Source organism: Rissa tridactyla, chromosome 1 (genome assembly GCF_028500815.1).
Source record: "Rissa tridactyla isolate bRisTri1 chromosome 1, bRisTri1.patW.cur.20221130, whole genome shotgun sequence".
NCBI classification, from domain to species: Eukaryota; Metazoa; Chordata; class Aves; order Charadriiformes; family Laridae; genus Rissa; species Rissa tridactyla.
In genome coordinates, this window is record NC_071466.1 from 88,855,578 (window position 1) to 88,880,005 (window position 24,428).

The 24,428-nt window shown below is 39.0% G+C and overlaps 1 protein-coding gene across 3 annotated transcripts in view; it reads left to right on the forward strand.

Annotated features, from left to right (window-relative positions):
• Positions 1-326: 326 nt before the first annotated feature.
• The window catches only part of MBTPS2 (membrane bound transcription factor peptidase, site 2), a 36,216-nt gene continuing 12,114 nt past the window's right edge, over positions 327-24,428 (forward strand). Inside the window, exons 1-10 of one of the 3 annotated variants that reach the window (XM_054208158.1) lie at positions 327-547; positions 6,063-6,211; positions 7,921-8,078; positions 9,893-9,966; positions 10,790-10,893; positions 13,260-13,387; positions 17,199-17,317; positions 18,270-18,450; positions 20,953-21,047; positions 23,015-23,210. In XM_054208158.1, coding sequence (XP_054064133.1) covers positions 473-547; positions 6,063-6,211; positions 7,921-8,078; positions 9,893-9,966; positions 10,790-10,893; positions 13,260-13,387; positions 17,199-17,317; positions 18,270-18,450; positions 20,953-21,047; positions 23,015-23,210 — 1,279 coding nt within the window. In that variant the 5' untranslated portion in view covers positions 327-472. Of the gene's footprint in view, positions 548-6,062; positions 6,212-7,920; positions 8,079-9,892; positions 9,967-10,789; positions 10,894-13,259; positions 13,388-17,198; positions 17,318-18,269; positions 18,451-20,952; positions 21,048-23,014; positions 23,211-23,342; positions 23,408-24,428 lie in introns of all 3 variants that reach the window. The other 2 variants (XR_008467615.1, XM_054208146.1) reach the window with 2 other exon arrangements.

Here is a 24,428-nt window from a genome sequence, read left to right on the forward strand (position 1 = left end):
CCTCCAGCCCTTCCGCCCGCAGCCGCACGGCTACCGCCGGGGGCTGACGGGGAGCAGCCGGTGACCCGGACGAGGGGGTGTGGGTGCTCGCCTACGACTGCCTCTGTCATTCAACAAGTGACACAAAAAGACGGCACGTGGACATCCTTACAACCCTTCGCGACCTACGGACGCATAAACAGCTGACGCAAATTTAGCAGAAGTAACGCGAAGGGACCCAGCCGGGAACCCCCGGCCTGGCCTACCGACCCCCGCCGCTGCGCCAGCACAGTCTGCCTCACTGCGCACGCGCAGCCACGCCACGCCCTTCCACTGCGCCGTAGCGTTACTACGCCACCTGCCCTCGCTCGACGCGGTGCCCGGAAGCGTCCGACCGAGCGGTATCGCTGATGGAGAAAGGTTCCGGGACAGGTTTAGTTCCGGGGGCTTCTCCGCATGAACTGCCGCCGCCGCCGCCGCCTCGGCCGCAGCGATGATTCCAATCGCGGTGGTGGTGTCCGTGCTAGGGGGCTGGTGCGCCATCTACCTGGCGGATACGCTGCTCAAGGTGAGGGCTGCGGAGGCAGAGCCCAACGGGGAGCCCCGGGCCCCGCATCACCCCCTCGCACCCCGCCGGGAGGAGGGCGCCGGTAGCCCTATCCCCATCCTCTTCCCGCGGGCGGCGTCTGGAGTCGCCGTCGGCGAGCGGCCTCCCCGCCTTGCCCACCCTCCGCAACATTGGCCGCGAACCCCCTTTCCCCCCACACCCCGTCGCAGGCTGGGGGAGGTGCTGCTCCCCGGCCCGGGCCTACAGGCCCCAAGCTGGCGGCGCCCGGCCTCTCCCCTCTTCAAATCTTAACGGCCGGCGCGAGGCTTGGGCCGTTGGAGGCGCGCGGCGGCGCGGCCGTTCGCCCCCGCGGTTCGGCAGGTGCCGGGGCCGGTCGGCCCGGGAGCGGGGGGAGGAGGAGAAGGCCACGGGCCGCCACCGCCCGCCCCGCCGCTCCTTTTCCCCGCGGGCAAGCCTCCCCCTCCGCAACGCGGGGCCCTGCAGCCCCGCCAGATGCCTCAGCAGCGGCGGCGTCCGGGGACGGGGTGTTTTGCTTCCGCCTGTCGCTGGGGTTGGAAACGCCGCCCAGCCGGCTGCTGCGATTTAGGGTGGGTGTTAAAGGACCAAAACTGATGTGAAACTGTAGAGGAAGCCAGCTTTTTAATCTGCTGTGGCACTGTAATGTGCTTTCTGGAGCTTAAAGAGTTATCTTAAAAAACAAACAAACAAAAACAACCACACACACAAAAATGCCCCCTTAATTTGTAAGTTTGCTTATAGAATATGTCTTTTAGAGTGATGATTTTTCTAAAGTTACTGCATATAAAAACATAACTAATGCACTTTTTTTTTCTTTTGAATGTCCTTAGTTTTACTGGAAAAAAAAATATGTTGAGACAGAGCTCTATAGCCCTTTTAAAGAAATAAACTTCAGAGAGCATTGTAAGACTCATCATCTTCCTCCTGATGGAGGGAGGGGAAGGTTTGAAAGGAAAATACACCAAATAGACATCATTGTATCTAAGGATGCATTTGACCATTGCACAAGTTTCATTAAGTGTTGGTTTTTTTTAAAGCTCGAGAAGTATGATTTCTGAGAGATGACTGAAATTTTAATCTGTGTATGCAAAACAGGATGTGTGCTAGTTAAATATGAGGAAAAATAAAATGAAAGGTTTGATGTGTAATTCTCTTGGTGTTTGACGTTAATGTTACAGTCCAGGAGCTGCATCTGTTTCTGCCAAGTGCAGACAGGGCCTACTGATTTCCAAGCAAAAAATGTTCCTTCTGTCACTCCTATAAAATATAGGAAGAAATAGAAGAAATTTTAGGTGATGAGAGAACTTGGAAAAATAAGTGGCTCCCCCTGCTGCTGATCGTTGGAGAGCAAATGTAGCTCAGTAAATGATGAGAGCTATTAATTGCCAAATATTAGTCTGCACATCATGACAATAAAAACGACAGTAAATTATCTGAAGATTTTTCAAATTTTATTACATCAAGTCTATATTAGGTATTTGGAAGCAAACGTGGCACTGTTTTGAAACACATGAGAAGATTGTCTGAATACCAGAAAAACATGCTCCTGAGTGCAGCGAGACACTAAGACAGGCAGATTTTCTTTTTACAGTAATTTTGTGTCTGATGAAAAATCTTAAGAGTGTGAAGCAGGAGCTGAATTCGGGTAGTGGACCACGATGCTGTGGTATTTGTATCTCCTAGATTCTGAAGATTTCTTTCAGACCTTAAAATCACTTTTGTAGGTAAGAACAGCCAGTCCTTGTTACAACCTCTGGTAGAGCCTAGCAGCAGCAAAGGAGAAAAAAAGAAACCCCACAGTGTTTGGAGCCAACGTAGTGCCTGATTTATGTTGAAAAAGAAGGGGGAATGCTTGGAATGCTATAGCAAGGAAGAGAGTCCAGGAGTTAAATTTGAACTTTGATCTTTTTATTAAAAGTTGAAAAAGGTTATTAATCGTCGGGAAGTATGCGGGAGCTGTTAGGTTTTAGTGAACTTACTGGTAGATCTCATCTGTATACATCTCAGTGATGAGTTTCACTGTGAGCACCACAGCCAAAATAGAATTGGGTTTAGATAACCAGATTTATATAACTAGGAAACTCGGGGTTGCATGTTTTATTGCTGGTACTGTAAATCTCCCACCACTTTCAGAACCAGAGGCTACTAGCAACTGTAGCAAAAGGCAGTCCCTGCTTAGACCTCAAACCACGTACAATTTAATTACACTGAAAGCACATACAGAGTGTTAGTGAAAAACAATACAGAAGTACTTTTCTGTGCGTGATCCTGATGATATTTTTGGCAAGAGAAGGATCTGTGCTGTAACTTGGCAGTTGATGTTTATTCTGTAAACTTGTTCAATGTGCAATGTCTCTTATTCAAGTTTGTTCCCTTACTGGTTTTGTTCAGATTTTAAACATTTTGTTAGGCAGATCGACTCTTAGAAAGTCTACAATATAGAAGGCATAACTTTGTGTATAAATGCATTTTTACACAAACAGATTCACATATTATAATATTGCTAGACTTACCGTACAAGGTACATTTGTGTTAGCAAACTAAAAATATGCTGAATCAAGTTGGGACTTGCAATTTTAAGTCCCTCTTTTTACCCTTCATTGTACCCCTGGCACAAAAGTTTCCATTGAAGCTTGGATCCTACAGAAGGGAATCACTCAGACAGACCCCTAAATTCCAGCTCCCCAGCATCCTAAATCATCCCATTTCATTCTGCCTGAAGGATCAGGAATGAGCAAAGGGTATAAGGCTGTCCCTCCTTCTGCTATCATAAATAAAGGATGCATTAGGCGTGTTCAGTCAAGGTTGGCCTTCAGCTTTTAAGGTCAGGAAGCTGAAATGGTTCAGAGCTCTTGAACAGATTTTGTCAGCAAAGAAGAATGTTAAGGACTCCTGCTTACCGGCGGATATTTATGGAGCTCCTGGAGTATTTAGCAGATGTTCATTATTTTGAAGGCTTGCATAAATAAAAAAGGTATTGCTTTTATAGCAAAATTAATATAACAAAGATCACTTGGAAGAAGCAGAGCCGAGGCCTGTGTGAAGGAAAGTTGAAATGAAACATAGGATACCAGCATACCTCATACCAGGGTGTGGGAATGCACCTTATAATGTGGTGAATCTACTGGTCTCAGGACAAAAGGAGCAAAACTTTGCATAGAGCTTTTTAACATATTTTGCAAATTCAGTCATTTAGTGATCATTAATACTGTTTACCCAACTTGTGAGGAAAGCGCAAAAGGAAAATTAATTTTGATACCTTTTATTTATTTTTTTTCCACATTGGACAAATGTACGGTTAGTAATCCCATATTTCTCATGGAAAACTTCGTATTTATTTATGTCTTGCTAGTAAAATGGGGCTTTGATGTGGTTTGAATGAATTTGAAAGGATGAATTTGTGGCTTTTCTAGGGGAAAAGTGGTTTTTGCATGTGAAGGAGTAAATTTTTAAAGTGCTAAATTAATATATCCAATTAGCTTTATTATAATAATATGTGGTTGGTTGGGGTTTTTTTGAACTCTGTGTGAATGAATAGGACGTGTTTACTTAATTCCCAGAAGACAGTCTCTCATGTCAAAGGTACTTAATGTCATGTGTATTTTTGTTCTTAATTATCTGGTAGATTATTTGAGGTCTTTTTCGTCATTTCTTTGCCTTATGTATTATAATTTGTAAAAGGATAATCATCTTTGTGATCTCTTCTGTTAAAGTTAGCAAATGCTGTGTTAGCAAATGCTGATCTGCTTGTGGTCACTAAACTTAGTGATGTCATAGGGAGTGCCTGGTATTGAATAGGGAATACATTATGATGAAAACTTCAGTAGGTAACCTCAGCTGACAGCAAAAATATGACTGAAATCAGTAGGGCAAAGAAGGAAATGACACAGAAATATATAGGCAGAAAGGATAAATGGTGTAATGGAATCATAGGATTGTTAGGGTTGGAAGGGACCTTAAAGATCACCTAGTTCCAACCCCCCGGCCATGGGCAGGGACACCTCCCACTAGATCAGGTTGCTCAGAGCCTCATCCAGCCTGGCCTTGAACACTTCCAGGGATGGGGCTTCCACCACCTCTCTGGGCAACCTGTTCCAGTGTCTCACCACCCTCATGGTGAAGAACTTCTTCCTAACGTCCAGTCTGAATCGACCCATCTCTAGTTGTATTCCATTCCCTCTAGTCCTACCATTACCCAACATCCTAAAAAGTCCCTCACCAGCTTTCTTGTAGGCTCCCTTAAGATACTGGTAGGCCACTATAAGGTCTCCTCAGAGCCTTCTTTTCTCCAGACTGAACGACCCCAACTCTCTCAGCCTGTCCTCATAGGAGAGGTGCTCCAGCCCCTCTCATCATCCTCGTGGCCCTTCTGTGGATACGTTCCAGCACGTCTATAACTTTCTTGTAGTAGGGGCTCCAGAGCTGGATGCAGTACTCCAGGTGGGGTCTCACCAGAGTGGAGTAGAGGGGGAGAATCACCTCCCTCGACCTGCTGGCCATGCTTCTCCTGATGCAGCCCAGGATACGATTGGTGAAATAGGTGATAAATGAATGATGACCTGAATAAATGGGTCTCGTGTCTGAGGAAAATTGTTACTTGAAATAAATTTTTAGTGTTCAAATTCTAATTAATTCAACAAAATGAGAAAAGCTATGAACATAGTTGTGCACGATGAGATTGTCATCCCCACCACCACCGCGGCAGGACAGGAGGAATGCAAGGAACTTGGCAAGTTCTAAATTTGTTTAAAGAACCACGGACGACAGCCAGAAACTTGTGAAGCTCCTCTTGTGGGGAGAGAGAATGGAGCCTGTTGTGAACAACGCATTCCCGATGTCTTCAGTATGTGCTGCTGCTCATAGGGAAACCCGGGAGCAATGCTGCAGGTCAGACATCTCTGAAGACTTGTCTGGATTATGTCAGAGACACTCCTGCCTTGGGAACTGCCCGAAGTCAGAAGGCTCAAAGCTCTGGTGTGCTTTTCCTGAGCTGTGGGGTTCCTCTTTCACCTCCAAGGAAAGCATTCCTTCAGTTGGGTTTCTGATACTAGCTTTCATCAAGCAGGCTGAGTAAAGCCTATTGAGAAGACAAGCACCGTATAATATATAGCAGCAATTGCAAAACTACATCTATTGGTCTATTGTATCAGATAATACTGCAGATAAGTATTAATCATATAGTTTATAGGTCACATTTCCCATAAAAGAAAATCTTTGGAACCACTAGGAAGGCATTCTGTCAGTATCTTGAAATGCTGGGGAATTATCATAGTGAAGTCCCTGTTGTAATACAGGTTTATAATTTTAAATTCCTTCTGGCTTTTTGTTAGCATGATCAAATATTTCAGAGTCTCTTTAGGCATAGTCTCTGTGTTTGAAAAGTAGACCTTATTTTTACCCTTACAAAAGGGTATCCAGAGTACTGATCCGTATCTTACATTTACTGCAGAATCTTCCCAGAAGTTTTTTGTTAAACTAATTTTCCATTGTTTTGCAGTCATCCAACTCTTTGAAGGCATCTTATGAAGACTGGCTGCTGACGTACAGCTTGAGCGTCTCTCCTTTTCACATACGATGGCAAACAGCTGTCTTCAACCGCCAGTTCTACAACTGGGGGAGATGGAAACCCAGATTTCTGTATTTATGGTATCAATTCAGGACTTTTCCTTTTCTGTCAAATACAAAGTCAACAACTTAACCACATCTGTGCCTTTCAGCCTTAAAAGTGCATTAGATAGATGTGGTTATTTCACTGGGCTAATGATAACACCAAACTAGCGTGGTTATGATAATTGTTCTGTGCCAGTATAAGTCTTCCTCCTCTACTAAAAAATACATAGCTGTAATATAGGTTGCATATTGAGATGCTATAAAACTAGAAATCTGTATTTTTCCCTATGGTTTGAACTGTACATAGTTTAGAGTACAGCTTACGTGTAATACTGCATACAGAAGTAGGTCTGAAAGCAGCTTCTCGTATCCTAGAGCTGTCCGTCACTGTACACTGAGCCCTCTCCTGATCCCTAGAGTTTACAAAGTATTCAAAGACAGTTGTGTCCCTGTTGTCAGTCATTGCCCAGACATTCAGCACTTATACATGCTTAGAAGTTCATTGCTCACCTTCTGTCTTTTATCTGCTGGCACCTCTCCCTGCTAAGATTGCACAGTAAATTACAGATTGGGTAAATAAGCAGGATGGTTTGTATGGGTGCTCCTGGACTGGTTTAGAAAATTATTGCTCTGTTGCCTTCCTAGCATTACTTTATATCTGCTCTGAAAACATAAAGCGAATAAGGTTTGAATTTCTTTTCATTTCCTGTATTGCTACCCTCAGTGAGATAGTAATAAGAGGTCTGCTTCATATTGGTTTCTCTCATATGTAATGATTTTACTATTTCAATTTGAAATAGTTCTATATCAATCACAATTTTTTAATGGGTATAATTTATTACAGTATAATGTTTCCACCAGTCTCTTTAATTAACATTACAAGTACATGGCGCTTAAAATAAATCTACTAATTCCCAGTGAGCTTCATTAAGGATGATAAGAGAACAGTTATGCTATTGTGAGAGGAAGAAGGACTGTTAGTGAATTGTAGTGTTTTAGCTAGAAAATAAACTTTATCACATCCTTCAACTATTGAACAGTGTAAAATAATAATAATAATGCTGAATAAAAATTCATCACTAGGTGGACTGACATAAATTGAAATTAGTTGCAACACTGATTTTAATGAAAAATAAATTGGTTAGAAGAACAATGTGTTTTAAGAGATTGAATTTAATCTGGTCTTGCAATTGTACATTTTAGTTGTTCTTCTTTAAAAAAGGTTGAGTCTCCTTTATTGTTCTTTAGAACTTTTTATTGTTTGTGAGGAAGATGCAAAATTTATTGAAAAAGCTTACATAAATAAATATATTGTGCTACCCCATCATTTGATCCATGTCTCTAAATACGTAATGATGTGGTGCAACACAGTAAGTTATACATTGTTAATTATATTTTTGTGTTCATAGCTAATGGCGAGTTTCCTGTATGGGGTAACTGAATAAAATTTAGAATGTGTAAGAACAACATAAAAATATTTGAAAATTAATCAGGATGTGGTTTGGATACAAAACATTTATTAAACAAGGAAAATATTATATGTTATTAGTATATGTTATTGTTATTAGTTTCCTTTAGCTAATGTTTTTGTACTGGATTTTTGATACAGGAATGGTAGTAGCATCGGATACGTTTTGCCCTGTGAGTTTGCTGTGCTAAATTGCACTAAAGCAGTTACATGTCCAGAGAATATACCCTATATTCTTGCAGCTATGCATTGCTAAACTATTTGCTTCTCTTTGCAGGTTCAGCATAGGAATGGTGTTTGGTATAGTTGCCATGTTTGGCTCTGTTATTCTTCTCGGAAAGACACTGATGCAAACACTGACACAGATGCTCACCGAGGCACCGAAAGCCCAGAATGATCGTATGCTGCAAGTTGTTGTAAGTATTCTCTCCTCAGGTCTTTATTTGAGAGGTGTGAACTGATCTTAACCAGCTTCTTGATGGGGTATGTGATGCTTAAATCCTGCCATGCGAAAATAACCTAATTGCTGATATTCATCTACATAAAAATTTGCTGGTTTGTTTAAAAATGGGGAGGGGAGTGTAGGTAGTAAAAGAGGGGAAGGCAAATGAAGGCAAACATCTTGAAGAGTTTATATTAAAAATTCTCAGGCGTGAGAATTGGCTAGTAATTTTGAAAAGCCTTAAATTATCATAGTACTAAGAATACAAAACAGAGCTAAGGATTTGCCTCCTCTGAGCTGTGCAATGTAGAGGCACTGGTGGCCTTAAAGTTTGCAGAGCAAATCCGTAATCCACAAGAAGAGAGGAGTTCTATTTCATTTATTACAAAACATCAGGGGAAAAGGAAAGAAGCATTAAGAGCTTTGTGTGACAGTGGAAGCAAAGATTCATTAGTGAGGAGGTGGCATATTTTTTGATTGTTCAAGGACTTAGGCTCTAATTTACAGTGTTTAATTGAAAGTTCTGTTTCTGGCAGTATCTAGTCAACGGCCTAACAACAATGTATTTGATTGTTTTATGGATTTCTCATGCTGGACAATATATTGTATGATTTTGGAAAGGAATGTATTTTACAGAATGAGAAATATTGCAAATACTGTCTTTTTTTATCTCTACAAGAGGCAATAATGGAAGAACTGACATTGCCCTTACAACAGTTTTAACCTGGAAGGATTCCTGGCCACTCTTATTTCCCCAAGCATGCTAACTGGCCAAAATGTATAGTCTTTTTCCAGAAATGCAGAAAGTCCTATGAGATTGCTTTGCTGTCTGCTGCATGGTTTAGAGCAGGGATGCCCAACCATTTTACTCTTTTCTAAATACTCAGCTAGTCTAGTGAACAGAAGTTGGGAATTGTGTGCTGCTACGATAGGCCTTCCCGTAAGTGCTAAACTGACCACATGCAGCTAGACGTAAAAAATTGCAGAAGTGCAGGAATCCTGATCATTATCACGTGCCATAAACTCAGTGCCTTTGGGATGATTTGGGTCTGTTTGACACATGCAGGGTGAATATAGCAAATGCAGTATGTGTTGGCAAAAGCAGGCAATGAGACCTGGGAGAGAACTGCTGGCACTGCCACTGCGGTCACCCAGTCCACCGCCTGCTCCTGAATTATCTCCAGAAGCAGACAGGAGTGGGCAGTCTGTGCATCCAGTAGAGCACAAGTTGAACACAAGACATGCTGACTGTCCTCCCACGCACCCGGAGCAGAGGGCCACTGTCAAGGCCAGTTAACTGGTGCATTAGTGCCACCAGCTGATGCTGTTATACAAGCAGTGAATGCTTAACGAATGAAGAGCAGCTGTCTTCATACAGCGAGGTTCGATAGTCATGCCAGTTAAGATAAATATCTCGGTCATGATCACAATCTGGACAGAATTTGTGGAATGATTCAGTTTAACATTAATGAAAACAGTCTTTTGAAGGATTTATTTTACCTAGGTTGTCTCACTAACCTATTGTAGAGTTCTGCTGCATGGGAAGGTGAATGCATATAATTGAGGAATGTGCAGGACTGAATGAAGGTGGGATCAAATGGGATCTGTTCAGTTGGATCTGCAGCCTTTTGTGTCACACAAGGGTAGTTTCTAGAGAGTCCTATAGACAGGCCAGGAATTTTTGCCCATAGCTACTGGATTGCAATTCAGACTGTGTTCACATCAGCTGTTAGTGACTGTACTGGAGTGCGCCCTGCTTTGGGCCGGGAGAGCTGTGGAGCAGACAGGAGAACTGTCCCAGGGCAAGCAGCAGAAGCAGCCTCATCATCCCACTGCAGCATGGCCAATGAGCAGGGACAACAGGAACTGAGCAGGAGGAAAGTCCATCAGGAGGAAAGAGGGGATGGTTGCTCATTCCCTGACTTGTGACTGGTTTGAAGCCCGTCTGGAAGGAGTGACTGGTGCAATGAAGGACTTGGGGAGTGGTGGGAATCCACCACCACAGGTGGAACGTAAGGGGCCTGCATATTGTGTCTTACATAAATTAAAATAGTGTACTCATTTCAAGTGCTTCTTTTGTAGCCATATGTAGACTGGCAAAACTTGAGCAATAGATAAAAGTTAGCCTTTTTTGACCTTGTAAATTTGGGATAGTCTCATGATTTGGATAGGGAGAGAGAAGGGAGACTGACAGTTCCAATGGTAGGCTCATTTTTTTGAACTTTGAAGCCTTACAGTGCTTTAAGTGCCATACAATTTTTTTTTTATTTTTTTTTTGAGGGGTGGATCTTCTCTATAGCTGCATGATTGGCTGCAGGAAATTGTAAACCAATGCTCACAGTTGCCAAGCCTGTCTCATTTGAGTGGAAGTCTGTGTACATTTTTATAAACTTCTCGAGCTTAATATAGAGTAGGACACATTTGGTCAGGGCTGTGGGGAATAAGTAGGGCAGGGAGAAGGCATTTGCGCCTGGAGAGCTTTTCAGTCTTCAACAAAAGAATAAATATTTAATATATTTTAAAATACATTGACAAAATTGTGAGAAGAGATACAAACTGATAGTGCTGTGTGAGAATGGCCCCTCTTCTGTTGTGGGTCTGAAGAAGCTGAGTGAGAGCAGCATGTTTAGGAGCACAGTGATTCGTCTTTGTACTTCTTGATTTCCTCCTGTGTTTTGTTTTGTTGTCATGCCCGCATCAACAGGTGCCTGGTGTAAATTTGCCCGTCAGCCAGCTGACCTATTTCTTCTCTGCAATCCTCATCAGTGGTGTGATACATGAAGTCGGCCATGGTGTGGCAGCTATTCGGTAATACAAATTACTTCTCTCTTACTATGTGCCAGCAAAGCCTAGTATTCCAGTTGCAGTTGGATGACTGCAAATTCGTAGTATTTGGAAGGGTGTACAATTAAGGGTAGAGGTTTAATACACTGTTTATTCAACAGACCACGAAAAAGGACTTCTTCTTTGCGAAATCTATCACACTGCATCAGGTTTAAAACAATACTTCTTTTAAGTGCTCCTGGTTTTCAGACAGTAATTGCATTTCTGCAGCTGTGGCACTTGAAGGGGACCCATGTGCTGTTGTACTATGCTGCTTTAAAATAGATTATAAACTGATTTGTTTAAACATAGCTTGTGAAGTAGTGTACAAACAAGCTGAAGCAGTAACTTAGTCAAATGTGATTTGCCCCTGCTAATCTCAGTGTTGTGTTAATTTTGGTCAAATATGATATTTTTAATGTCACTTAACCATGATGATTACAAAAAAGTTATTTGACATGGTTAGTCACTACTGTTAAATGACGCTCTAGCATAAGAGGGTTAAGTGGTGGTTACTGGGACTGACATTCAAACGTTCTCTGCATTTCTCGTGGACATCATCATTATCTGCCCCATGAGCATGAAGGCTTAAGTTGTTTCTCTGATTTTCTTGAGTGTAGGGAGTCATAACTGCATCTTAACCCATTACTGCCTTTTTTATATCCCCAAAAGTTCTCAATTAAAGGGGTAATTTGGGACCCTCTGTGTTTCATATGCTCTGTTTGTCTCTCACCTTTTTTCTGCTAATATTCACAGGGATTTTTCTGTGGAGGATGAAGCTCTTGCTCAACCCACCACAGGAAGAAGCAGCAAAACTTCCTTTTTGTTATATAGTGTTTTCACATGCTGCTGGCTAACTGCAGAGAAGCCAGGAGTAACTCTAGAGCTTTTTTTAAGCAGAATGAATAATTCTTATACCTTAGTGGTGTGACATATTCATTCACGATCTGGAGCAAAGGCTCTGAATATTCAAGTTGGCATTATGTCTTTGTCAAAAAATTGATTCCCAGCTCTTTCCAGGGGGAAATTTTTTTTGCCCAGTGTCCATTGCTGTTGCTGCTGCTGTTTTCTGCTTGACTGACTTTTTTTTCTTCTAGCAAAGGTTGGGTCTACAGTGCTGTTATGGTCAATCCTCAGGGTTTACGCTTTACTAAATAGCCGCGCTGGGGACAAATTTTATTATTCTGGGAAATCACTTTGACTCCCTAAAATCTAATACCCTCTCGCCAACTTAGTTCAAGATAGTATTGGCTGTGAACTACAAGAGCTTAAAGTATTTAAGCCTTAGCTTAGTCAAGGCTGGTGCCAAAAAAGCCTTTTTCTTCTTCCCTCTGTACCTCCTACCCAAGTCATGAAATCATGTATAGGCATTAGACTGCCCATTAGTAACCAGTAGCATGAGCAGGTCTGATGAGTTAACTCCAGGGAATTTCTGTATTACTTCATTCTGATTAATTTTATATAATTCTGTGTCGTCTTTTATTGTATATGCACAATAAATAAATAAATGCAAGTAAATAAAATGCTGTGCCCAATATCAGTAAAGATGCTGGATTAGCTGATTCTTGCCTGGTTTGTCTTGGAAGACGATTGTCTTGGGATAATAACTGGAACGTAATTGTCTTGGAACATGATTGTCATGCCTCTACAAGTCCCTTACGAAATTTCTAGCTTCATAAAACCTTTACATAGTTATTACAAAAAGTGCCATTTAAGAGCAATTGTAAAACTTCGGAAAAAAATATATTATCTATATGATAGGGTCAGCTACCAATATATTTAAATAGCATTTGTCCTTTTAACGTCTTGACTTGTTTTCATCTTCTTCAGATGACATTTCTCTCATTTTTGTTAGTTTACATTTTACTCTAAATTTCATTTGGGAGAAACAGAGAAATGATAAATTCCACAAATCCGTAAGTGTACCTTAAAAGGAAAGTGATTGCTTCTTCCAGATAATTTTTCATAGATTATTTTGCAGCTGCATCCTCCAGACTGCCATTTTTTTACTGAAAAGAAAAGATCCCCCAAATGCTAAAATATACGTTAACTTGAAAGTAGAGGTTTTTTAAAAGTATTTTATGTATTACTGTTAAAAGGAGGCAGAAAAGAAGATGAATTTATCCTTTGTTTTTTACCAGGCTTTTTTGGTTAAAGGTGGTATCTACTGCAGAAAACATCCTTTAGCTTAATTATCTTCCAATTATTATGAAGGATTATGAAAAATAAGTTAGTTTTATAATTTTAGTTTTTCTTGTTGTCAAAAATATGTGTGCTGTGTAGAATCTCTCCGTTTTTCATTTGTTTGCAGTAACACCATTTCATTTCATTTTTCTTTTCTTCTTTTTAAGAGAACAAGTACGATTTAATGGATTTGGGATTTTTATCTTCATTGTCTATCCTGGAGCATTTGTTGATCTCTTCACAACTCACTTGCAACTTATATCTCCAGTCCAGCAATTAAGGATATTTTGTGCAGGTAATAGTTTGTGCTTTTTTATTAAATCTTTTCTTAGCACAGTTACTTATTCTCCAGGCATCATTTGTGAATCCTTGATGGAGGATTGAAAGTTTAAAATGAAGAAGTACAAAAGCTTGTCTTTACCTAGAGGTCGTCCATCTGTTCGGGACCTAAATTGTGATTTCAGAAAATCATTTGATCATTCCTGTCCATAGTGTGCTGTTTTCTGGAGGAGAGACATCAGTTTCTGGGAGTTTAAATGAGTACCAGTTTCCTGTCATGAAAAATGTTATTATATCCTAGATCTGATTCAGAATAGTCAAAAATTCCAGTTGTATGGTTGGGGAAAAAATGTGGTTTCCGACCTTCCTCTCTCATTAGAAAAAGCTCTTACACCAGCTCAGGTGCAGAAGTTCCTCTGGGGTTTTGGGTTTTTTTTGTTTGTTTGTTTGTTTTTTGCATATTATATGGCCCAAGTAGCAAATCCTTGGAGCACACAAGCTGGAAAATACTCAGCCAGAAGAGTGGTGGTATGAGAACATGACTTGCTGTCACAGGTGAACACCCTTGAGCAATTCACTACCATTTTTCTGCAACAGGAGCAATCTATTATGTGATTTTTCAATAGTATTGTGAGTGATTTTCAGTGACGTGTGAATTATATACAGGTCACTGTGTTTTGATGTTGCCATCAGGAGAAAATAAAGGCTAAAACACAAACATCCAAAAAGAATCACAGTTTACGGCTCCAAATAACCTCCAAATGTTTTTGATTTGATGTTTTTTGAAGTGTCTGGCTACTGGGAAGTAGAGCCCAGTCGCTGTGGAAAGTTAGACTGAGACTGTGTTATGCTGCCCGGACCGTTTGTATTACTGATTTCTAGAGACAAAGGTGGTTCCCAAACTACGGAAGGAAAGATAGAAAAGCTAGTATCTTGGTTTAGTTCTTGATACTGATGATGTTCTATTGCAGGGGGCAGTATGATAGCAGCCAGGCTGTTGTAATGTTTAGATACTAACATTATTTCTTGAATATTGTAACTAAAACATTATAAAGAGAGTTTTAGGCTGGGCATACAGAAGCCTTTAGCAAAGCATATTTTCAAACTTTCATAAATCGGGTAAATGATGATAAACGTTAGGTAAGTAAATATATCTATATTCTGAATACCCTAATGAACCAAAATCATTCACTGCAATAGGCTAACTTATGAAGCCCTGTTGCTCAAATTAATCAATTTCCATTTCCAGCTACTGTGAACAGAAGTGAAAGAGAAGACATACCAATTTTCAAAATGGGTTGCTTACATGCATTACTGAGAAATCATTTAGAAAAATAAAATTATAAGCTGTAATAGAAAATAATTGCTTGCATGTTCTTGATGACAAGCAAACACCTATAATACATTTTCATGTTTCTTTGGAAACCTGAAATAGGGGAATACAAGGTAGGAACAAGCATGTTGTGAGACTGGTTGGCATCAATGGCTTCTTATCAGTTAGGTATAACAAACGTATGCCTTTTTTGCAGCTAATGATAGGTACGTTTCAGAACTAGGATGTTTGATAATGATAAAATGTGATATTTAGTAAACTTGACTGAGTTTTTTCTTAATTGTCAGAGCAGTTGAATGAACCTATTCTCAGTGTTCTGAAGATCTGAGTTTACGGAAACATGCTTTCAGATTTTTGTGTGGCAGCTAAGTAAAAGAGCTAGAGTGGAGAATGACACCGAATATTCCTTTTGTAGTCCACCTATATTCTGGAGATTAAAGACTATATTTGTTGTACAGCAGATGGCATCGTGAGTTCAAGAATAGTGACTGAGTGTTCTTGTAAGACTTGTGATATTTTTAGCATTAATTCCACGCCTAGTAGATGAAAAGTGCTTCTGTGCAGCACTTTCTTGTAATTAGTTCAAACATTTGTATTATTTTTTGAGATCCTTTTTAATATGTTTTGTCTTGTCTTTAACAGAAAAATGAATTAAACATTTTAAAAATATTATTTTAAGGTGTTTTAAGGGTTGTGTAAGGTTTTTCTTTCTAAATATAAGGAATTAGGTATCCAAGGATGAGGCTGTTATAGCAAAATGAAATTGGTATACTCAGCAGTGTGCTTCTACAGATATTCTCATTTTGAGCCTGGTTATTTTTCTGTGGATCACCTGGGATGAATTTGAAGCCCTTCTATTTTAGACTTTTCTGCTATATTCCACACAGCATACTCTGTAGAATATGATATTAAGGCCCATGTTTTCTTAGCTGTTTCCTTGTCACCCTCTAGCAGTTCCATCACCTGTTTTTTTTTATTATTTTAAGGTTTGTTTTCAGTTTAGTCTTTCTATCGGCCACACTGTTACAAAGGTATTTTGTTTCTGTCTTAGTTTTTATCCTTTGTTAAGCTGAAAAAAATATTTTTAACATCAAAAAGTTAAAACAATAAAGTTAAAATACTTACTTAATACTTTTGATTTTGTTGCACTTGTGTGTGTGTATGCGCAGATATGTATGTGTGTGAGATAAAAAAGAACTGAATGTTGAACCGTTTCATCTATCTGGTTGCTTTTTAATGAAATGTGATTAAAAACTATAAAAAGAGAAATCACTTTAAGAAGCATTTACTAGTGGAAATGGCAACAAACCCTTAGTTAAAATACTCCAAAAATACTTCTCATTTCTGCATCATTAGAAACATAAAAGATGATGAGGTGAAACGTAGAGATAGCCAGGGGAAATAAGAGTCTGCCATGTGTTATGATTCCAGTACAAGAAAGATAAGTTTAATATGTTTTTAGATGTATTTACTTCAGTTCTTGCCCTGTAACTGCACTGTAAATACAGAATCAAATCAAACCCCTCTTAACAAGATGAAGCACTGTAAGGAAATGAGGATCTTCAACATTGAAAAGTTTTCCTACATTGATCGTACAAAATGGTTGTCCAAGAACACAAATAAAATGAGTAAATTTGTATAGTCCTGGATATTGAAGGAAGCCAGATGTGTCTTATGATAGTGGTTCATTTCTTCCTATGGAGAACAGCATACTATAAAGAAGGCAGCTGCAAATATTTTGCCCAGAATAATTTGTCAGGAAATGCTGACTGCACAACTTAATTTCTTGATGTGGTTTTAGGTCCAGATTTTCTTGTAAATGAAGCCTTTTTTGAAATAATTTTCTAAACTTGTTTGGCACATATACATGTAATTATTTTCATTGATACAATGGAGATAACCATGATAAATACTGAATTGCAACTACATTTCAAACATCTTGCTGACTAGGCAAACAGTATTTATTCACATATTAAGCCCATTTATTAAGAATCTTAACTTCAACAGTTTATTGTGGTAGAAGGTGACATGCAATACATTTCAGTCCACTAGTTTTTTAATATTTATATTTGATGACAACTCTACAGATAGAAACTGTACTGCAATAATTGATTCAGAAGCACATTTTTTCTTTGGATTCTCTGCCCAGTTTTTCATCTGGATACTCTGTTACATGATGAAATATCAATATGGTAGAATGACACCTTAAAAATAGACTTACCACTTCCCTGTCTTTTCTGGTAGTATAGTTCTCAGGGGCTCAGAGGCTTCTCTAAAACTCCCCTACAAAGTGACATCATAGAAACTTGAGTTTGTAAAGTAATATACATGTTCTTCCTTGGTACCTGTCTTCACAAATTAACTTTTCATCCATTCTTCAACTCATCATTTCAGGAAAGTTAATTAGAAGTTGGCTGGAGGATCTTGCATTTCAAAACCACCTTTTTGTTACTGGTGTTTATTTATGAACGTGATTTTTTTTCTTTCTTTTTAGGAGTGTGGCATAATTTTGTTCTTGGTGTTGCAAGTTTCATTGTTCTGTTACTGCTGCCAGCCATTCTTTTCCCTTTCTATTACACGGGTGTTGGGGCACTTGTCACTGAGGTTGCAGAGGTAAGAAAAGATCTTTACTGTTTTCATATTGTATGCTTCGTAACCTGAAACGTAAGGGTGTCTCTTATTATCACAATCAAATTTGGTCAGTGCAGCACTCTGCAGAATCTATTACGTTGCACTTTTTGTCTGCCTAAAGTTTCCTTCTCAGTCTCATGTTTTTAGTATTAGTAAATGGAGGAACATAGCATGAATAATTATAGACTATTCAGCATACTATAAAACTGTTTAGACATTTGAGACGAGTTTTCAGGCTTATTTCAGGGTTTTTTTTTAACTTCTTTTCAATATTGGCACCAAGTAAATCTACTGGAAACTGCATTATCATTCTAGTTATTGCTATCTGGTTTTAATGTTAAAGATTATTTTGAGCTGTTTTCCTTGCTTGTTTGGTCAGCTGGAAGCAAAGTAGAGATAGACTGCTGAGTTTCTGGAAAGGACTGATTTTTTTCCAACTTAATCAAATACAGCACAGCTGTAGAGCTGAAAGGAGCTGAAAGGATTCAGTTTTTCTTGTGTCTAAAAGCGAACGGATATAACTCAGGAGGAGAGTGACATTTATTGTGCTTTATACCTTCAAAAGTATACGTACACCCTGCTTTGTTGAAAGAGTCAGGGTATTAATTTAAGCTTCTTGAACTTAAAATGGTAGGAAAACCCACAACATACGAACTTGTATGAAAATAGTTACTCAAATTTGAAGAGTTCCCTTGGAAAACTTCAGGATTTGCCCTTTTCTTTTTCTTTGCACTAAGTTAGTTGTTATTTGTCAAGGAGGTTGTTTTTGTAATGCTGTATCATAAGTTGAAATAATCAGTTCTACTGTAGCCTGAGATTTTCTGTTTCTCTGGGAAGTGTCTTAACCTAAAGATTTCATGGCTATTTGGCAGAACTGTAAACAAATCCTTGTAGTTTTAATTATAACATGACTGACTTCACTGTTTCTTCTCAGGATTCTCCTGCTAATGGACCAAGAGGTCTTTTTGTGGGAGACCTTGTCACTAACCTACAAGACTGCCCAGTCTATAGTGTGGAAGACTGGAATTCTTGTCTGGAAGACATTTCAGAGAAGTCACAGGTCGGCTACTGTTTAAGTGCAGCCACCCTACAGCAATTAAGCTTTCCAGCTAGAGGTATGACTTTAAGTGCTCTCTTCATTATTTTATATTGTAATTTTATCATGTCTTAGAGACTATTTTGGATTTAGGATTTGTTGGTGGGGACAGATTTCTCTTAAGTTGAGTCTGCTATCCTATCTTAAGCAGTGACCAATATGCCATTCATTTTTGTGAAATCTGAAAGTAAGAAAGAGGTAGATAGAAGATTGGAAGACCTGTGAAATTCTTCTGTCATCCTATACAAATATCCTGTATGATCCGAATAATGAAATTTGCCTCTTCAGGATATTGCATAGCATGGTTATTAGCAGTAATAAAATTATCTCCTCTATTTTTAGTTCAGTTATATGGATCATCTCAGTGACCTTTTGCAGTTGTAAATTCCACACGTTACCTTACTGCTTTGATCAGCGTGACATTACAAATTGTATGGCTTAACCCAGTGATGTGCCTTATTATGGCCACTTCTGATTGGTCTCACTATACAGGTTTTATGTTTCATTTGCTTCTTCAACCTCACGATGTCATTACTCATAAACTTCGTTTTGCCTGAATTGCACATATTGCTTCTAGAAGTCAGTCTATTTCCTTCTGTTTTCATTTGTACATTAGAGTGCTTGTTGCTGTAACAGCTTACCCCTCAGAAACAAAAGAATGTGAACTGAGCTAAACTAGAACAATAAACAAAAATTAAGTAGAACAAAAAAGAATAGTCAAATTGAATTGGCTGAATGTCTTGTCACGTGCCCTAAAGCTCTCTAGAGTTTGTTTCATGCAAACATGCATGGAAACTGAATTCCAAAGGTAAGGGGCTGCTGCTGAGCAAAACCTATATGATGCTATTCAGAGCTTTAAAATTGTCACTGCATTTTACCATCGTACTGGAAGTTAACAGGAGGTCAGGCAGCTAGATGACCTATGTTTTTTTGGTGCATTATAGTTCTCTTGTGAGACTGAAAAGGTAATTTATGTATTTTTCAGTATGTAAGGAAAGTAATCTTACAGCTGGAACTAAGATAAATATTTAAACTGGAAATTAGCAGAGTATGGGTAAGATCCTGCTTTTAGAGACCTGACAGTTTGTATTATCCCTCTGAAGAGGAGGGCAACTTTGGCACACGCTTTCAGCTGTGCAGGGATGGCAAGTAAGAACCAATTCGTAGATGCTGTATGTATATATGCTTAGATTCTGCTGTTCTCTGGAATGCAATTTCAGAGTCATGGATAATAAAACTGCATATTCTGCAACTGAACCAGTCCTATTTAGATTGAAATACTAGAGACTTAATACTAGAGACTCAATAGTGCTTCCAAGCTTGGTTGCGGTATTGTGTTAGCAGCCCATTGTCCCACTGCTGCATTCTAATCAGACCAGTCTGTCTGCATTTTCAGAGCCATAAGCCTCCAGCAGCGAGAAATATTCCTCTGAAATTAAATGAACTCTGTTTGCTCTCTAGCAGCTGTCATTTGTCAAAATCTTGACAGTTCACAACTTGACATAAATACAGAATATCAATAAAAATGTATCTAGCAAATGGACCCTATCTACTTGGCCATAAAACAAATGGCGAGTAAACTATTTGAGTATGAAGCTGGACAGAAAACAATGCCCCAAGGACCTTCTTGAAATTAAAAAAAAAAGTAAAAAAGTATTTTCAATGTAGTTTATAAGGAAACTAATTTCATGGTCATTCACTATTCAAAAACGTATGTGGTTGCTTAGCCTCAGGGTACTTGAAAAAAGGATTGTACGGTACAGTGCTTGCACCTGTAAGCCCCAGGTATAAAGCTTCATGTTAGTGGACTGCAGATTATGCAGTGATAAATCATCAACGAGTATCGCAGGCTTCATCTGCCTAAGGAAGGTACTGCAGCGTTGCTGTGACACAGATTCTTACAGTGACTATTCTTTTGTGGGTTTTTTAAAGCTGTTGTCGCAGAGTACGTTAGGTTTAATTCATTTAAAGAGTATCTGTACAAAGATTCTGTACCAGACTAGTTAAATCATGGTTTAAAACATCATTTATTCACTGCTGCAGCCTTCAAGGCTTGGAAAGCTTTCAAAACCTGAATACTTGTAAAGGCTTTCACGTATTTAAGAGGACATTTTGAGTGTTGGTCATTTCCGTAGCCAGCCAGTGAAGTAGTAGGTGACAATTAGGTACAGTAGGTACAGTAGCAGGTAACAATTTTCTATGCCAAGCCTTAACGCAAGTTGGGGGCAATGGATAAAAGCATTTTGTAATTTGTAATGCTCAGGACATTGCAGTGGTTAGATCCCCCGTATCTCAAGGAGATTTATTACAATGAAAAAATCAGTATGTGACATGATTGAAATCAGATGACATTCACAGATATAAGCGGTGAAGCTTATTTTTAGTTGTGACTGAACCACAGCTAGACCCTGTGAATTACTATAGTTCTTGAAGGCTACAGAATGATTTGACTTTATTCAGAGACCAATTGCTTTTCATGAAGTTACTGTAATATTATTTGTTCTTTGCCTATGTTCTTTAGTCTACAGAAGACTGGATGGCACAGTTGAGTGTTGTAGTAACAACAGCCTCACAGACATTTGCTTTTCATATAGCAATAACTTGGACAGCCACCTGGTAAGTTACTTAAACTGCTAATTCTGTTTGGTAAATCTGAAATTATTTATATTAAATTTGTAATATTTACCATCATTTATGCAGCATACTCAAGTGCTTAATACCTACAATTTGTAATAAGGGTGTATGCATATGTTATTCTCCCCATTTACAGCTTAAAAAACCCAAAATATTACTTATGATTTTTCCCATGATTAATCAGGGAGTCTCTGGAAGAATCAGAAAAGATTCCTCATTCCTTTAGGCAGAGACATCTCCCCCATTTTCACCACTGGATGCAGAATATTGGCGAGAAAAAACAGCTTTTGAGAACAAGGTGAAATTGCTTATTTTGGTGCTTCAGTCTTTAAAGGTACTCAGCACTACAGGCAAAAACTGGACTCTGTTCAGTTATTTTGTCTGAAGCTAGCAGTGCTGCTCACTAGGTTAAACTAAAAACATGCAAGAGAAGGTCCTAGAGATTGCCTGGTTTCTCAGAATCAGGTCCTCTATTTGATTCCTTTTTCACCATGTTGATTTTCTTGTAACACATGAAAACACATAAAGTTTTTCAGTAGGATTTTTATTCTCTTCAGAATACAGAAATGTTTGTTAAAATGCATGATTGATATTGACAGTGATGGAATATTTCTAACAGTTCTCTTTACAAGAAAAAGAGCACAAATACCAACTGTGTAAACTTTTCTACACATACCAGTTTGTTATTGTTCTGACCTCTAAGTTAAATACCTAAAGAACTGGAAATAAGTCTGTTCCTGCATCTGCTATGTTTACAGTTTCTACGATGGTAAACTTCCCACTCCAGGGTGATTTTGTGGTATTTAACCACTAAGAACTGAGCACAGACCAGCAGTTCATTTGAAAGATGACAGTGGCTGGTAACATCCCGGAGTTCTGCAAGATTTGATAAATCACTGCCCCACTGAGCTTTGACATTCTTAAGCTCATAGCTGCTACTTAGGAACAGAGAAGAAATAAAAGCTTCCAGAAGCCTGTGACCTTCAAGTGTACTTAGATTGGCTGTGAGTTTCTGAACAATTACTTCAAATAGTCCTTGCAGCGCTATGCAGCAGTATTTGAAAGTGTGCCCTCTCCCCCTCAGTAGAATTGAAAGAGCTTGTATTGAGTTTAATGGAGAGTGTCTGACACTCGTGCATCTATGGGGATTGCAACTATCAGGATGAGAAGCAAGAAAATCCCTTTTTTTGTTGTTGTTTTTGTCTTCCTAAGGCAAACAGTAGATGAAGAACTTTCCTTGCTTGTGTTTAAGAGCAAAATGAAAATCAGCACTGAGCTTTTACGAGAGGCATGAGGGGGGAAAAACAATTTCCTGTTCCTTTCTGCTGTACTCTCTTTGGCCTGTGGGGAGCAAGAAAGATCTGGTCTTTCAGACTGCTGAGTGAGAGAGTGTTATAGGTAGGACTTGGGACACGGCACTGCATTAAGTCCTGTGCTCATCTTAGTTGAGAATGGTTTCTTAGTGATCACACAGCCGGTAGGTTTTTTGGTTTGTTTGCTGAACATAAGGTTTTGTTCAGCCAAATGAGGTTTTAGATAATGAAGATTAAAACTTCTTAAACAGGTAAGTCACTAGTATGTTGATACAAGCTCTGTTCATTAGAAATCACTGACTTATGTTTAGATGCCTTGATTTCTTTTGTGCATGTGTGTACCTTTTTAAAAATAGTTATCTTTATTTTGGTACACGTGCACACCCTGTCTTCCACATTCCACCAAAATGGAATGACAAGCTGAATATATATCAGGAAGAGGTTCTGCAGGATTTGGAAAAAAAAAAAAAAAAACAAACAAACAAAAAACCACTAAATCAGATTTGAGCTCTTCATGGACTGGTAGTATATTAGTGAGGCACTTCCTTCGCTTTAAAAAGGACTATATAGTACCTTTTTTCTGATCTGTTGGAAGATACCTTTACAGTTGATAATCATTTTAAATGCCCTTTGCAGTATGCCTGTCTGCCAGCACGAAAAGTTATTGAGGCCAGCAAAGTTTGTCGAACCAACATGGATTGCCAGAAGGACTCTGTTCCAAGCTTTTGTGTGACTCCTTCTTTAGAGAACCAAACAAGACTAATCAGGGTAAAACATCCACCCCATATTGACATGCTGTATGTAGGACACCCTATGCATCTTCAGTACACAGGTTGGTGTTATTTATTAAAACAATTTAAGAAAAAACATTTCTAACATTGTTTACTTTGCCTGGCTGCTTGAACAAGGTCTTGGAGCACTTGTCAGTTAACTTGTTTAATGCAGAATCCATTTCTTGTTACAGCCAGTGGAGAGACATGGACTACTCAGGCCTAAAATGAAATGTGCACAGTGCAATGAGTTACGAAGGTAATAGAAACCATATGTGATATGAGATAGTTGGTTTTTTTTCAGAAAAGTATGAAAGGGCTATTTCAATAACAGATCTCACTCAGGTTAGTCATGGGAACCAGGCACCTGCATTTTCCTAACACATAAACTTCTCAAAATACTATTGTAAAATCTCTAGGGCATCTTGCTGTAAGACCTTGCCTGGAATATTAGCATGACTGCTTAAATCATACCTAATATCCAAGTATCTGTGACAGATTCCCATGACTGCTGAGCCACAGGTACAATTACAACATAGTTTTTTCCTGATTTTTATTTATTTATTTGAGTGCCCTAAAATAAGTAACATACAACAGCTTAGTCCCTTTCTTTGAAATGGACTATGGCTCTCCTTTAGGCAAGCTTATATGCTTAAGCCAGGTATACAAGTAAAAAGTAATTCTGCTCTTGGAGCAAATATGGAAAGAATGAACAAATTCATCTACATTCCTACTTAGTAGCTTGAGTGGCATCGTGAAAATTAGCTTCAGATGGCCTAAAAAATTCTGAAGTGTTAAAGTAATGTCCCTTCCTGTGAGGAAGTTCTCTGTTCCTCACAGACGGCTGTACCTCACAGGGGGAGATTCTACTTCAGACATCTTGAAGTACCTCCTTAGCAAGGCATTGTACTTTTCTGAATAAGCACTGGAATTAGGTACAAAAAGCTTTAGAAACAGTGATGAAATCTGGTAGTGTAAATCCATTAGCAATCTTGCATAAACATATTTTTAGTTAATCTCTCAGTCTTTATCTTTCTGTACTGGTCATATTTTAATACTGCAAGACAAATTATTTATTTCTACTTGTTTACACTCTACCCTCATTTAAGCGCAAAATACGATCGCTTTACTTGTTATTTCTGCCCTTTTGCCATTTAGGAGGAAAAACATTGTTCACCTGTGTGATATCGATACACAGTTCTATATTTGATAACATCTATTCCAAACGCAGCAACAAATTTTAAGAATAGAGTTTGATAATTATTTCAAGTTCCCTTTCT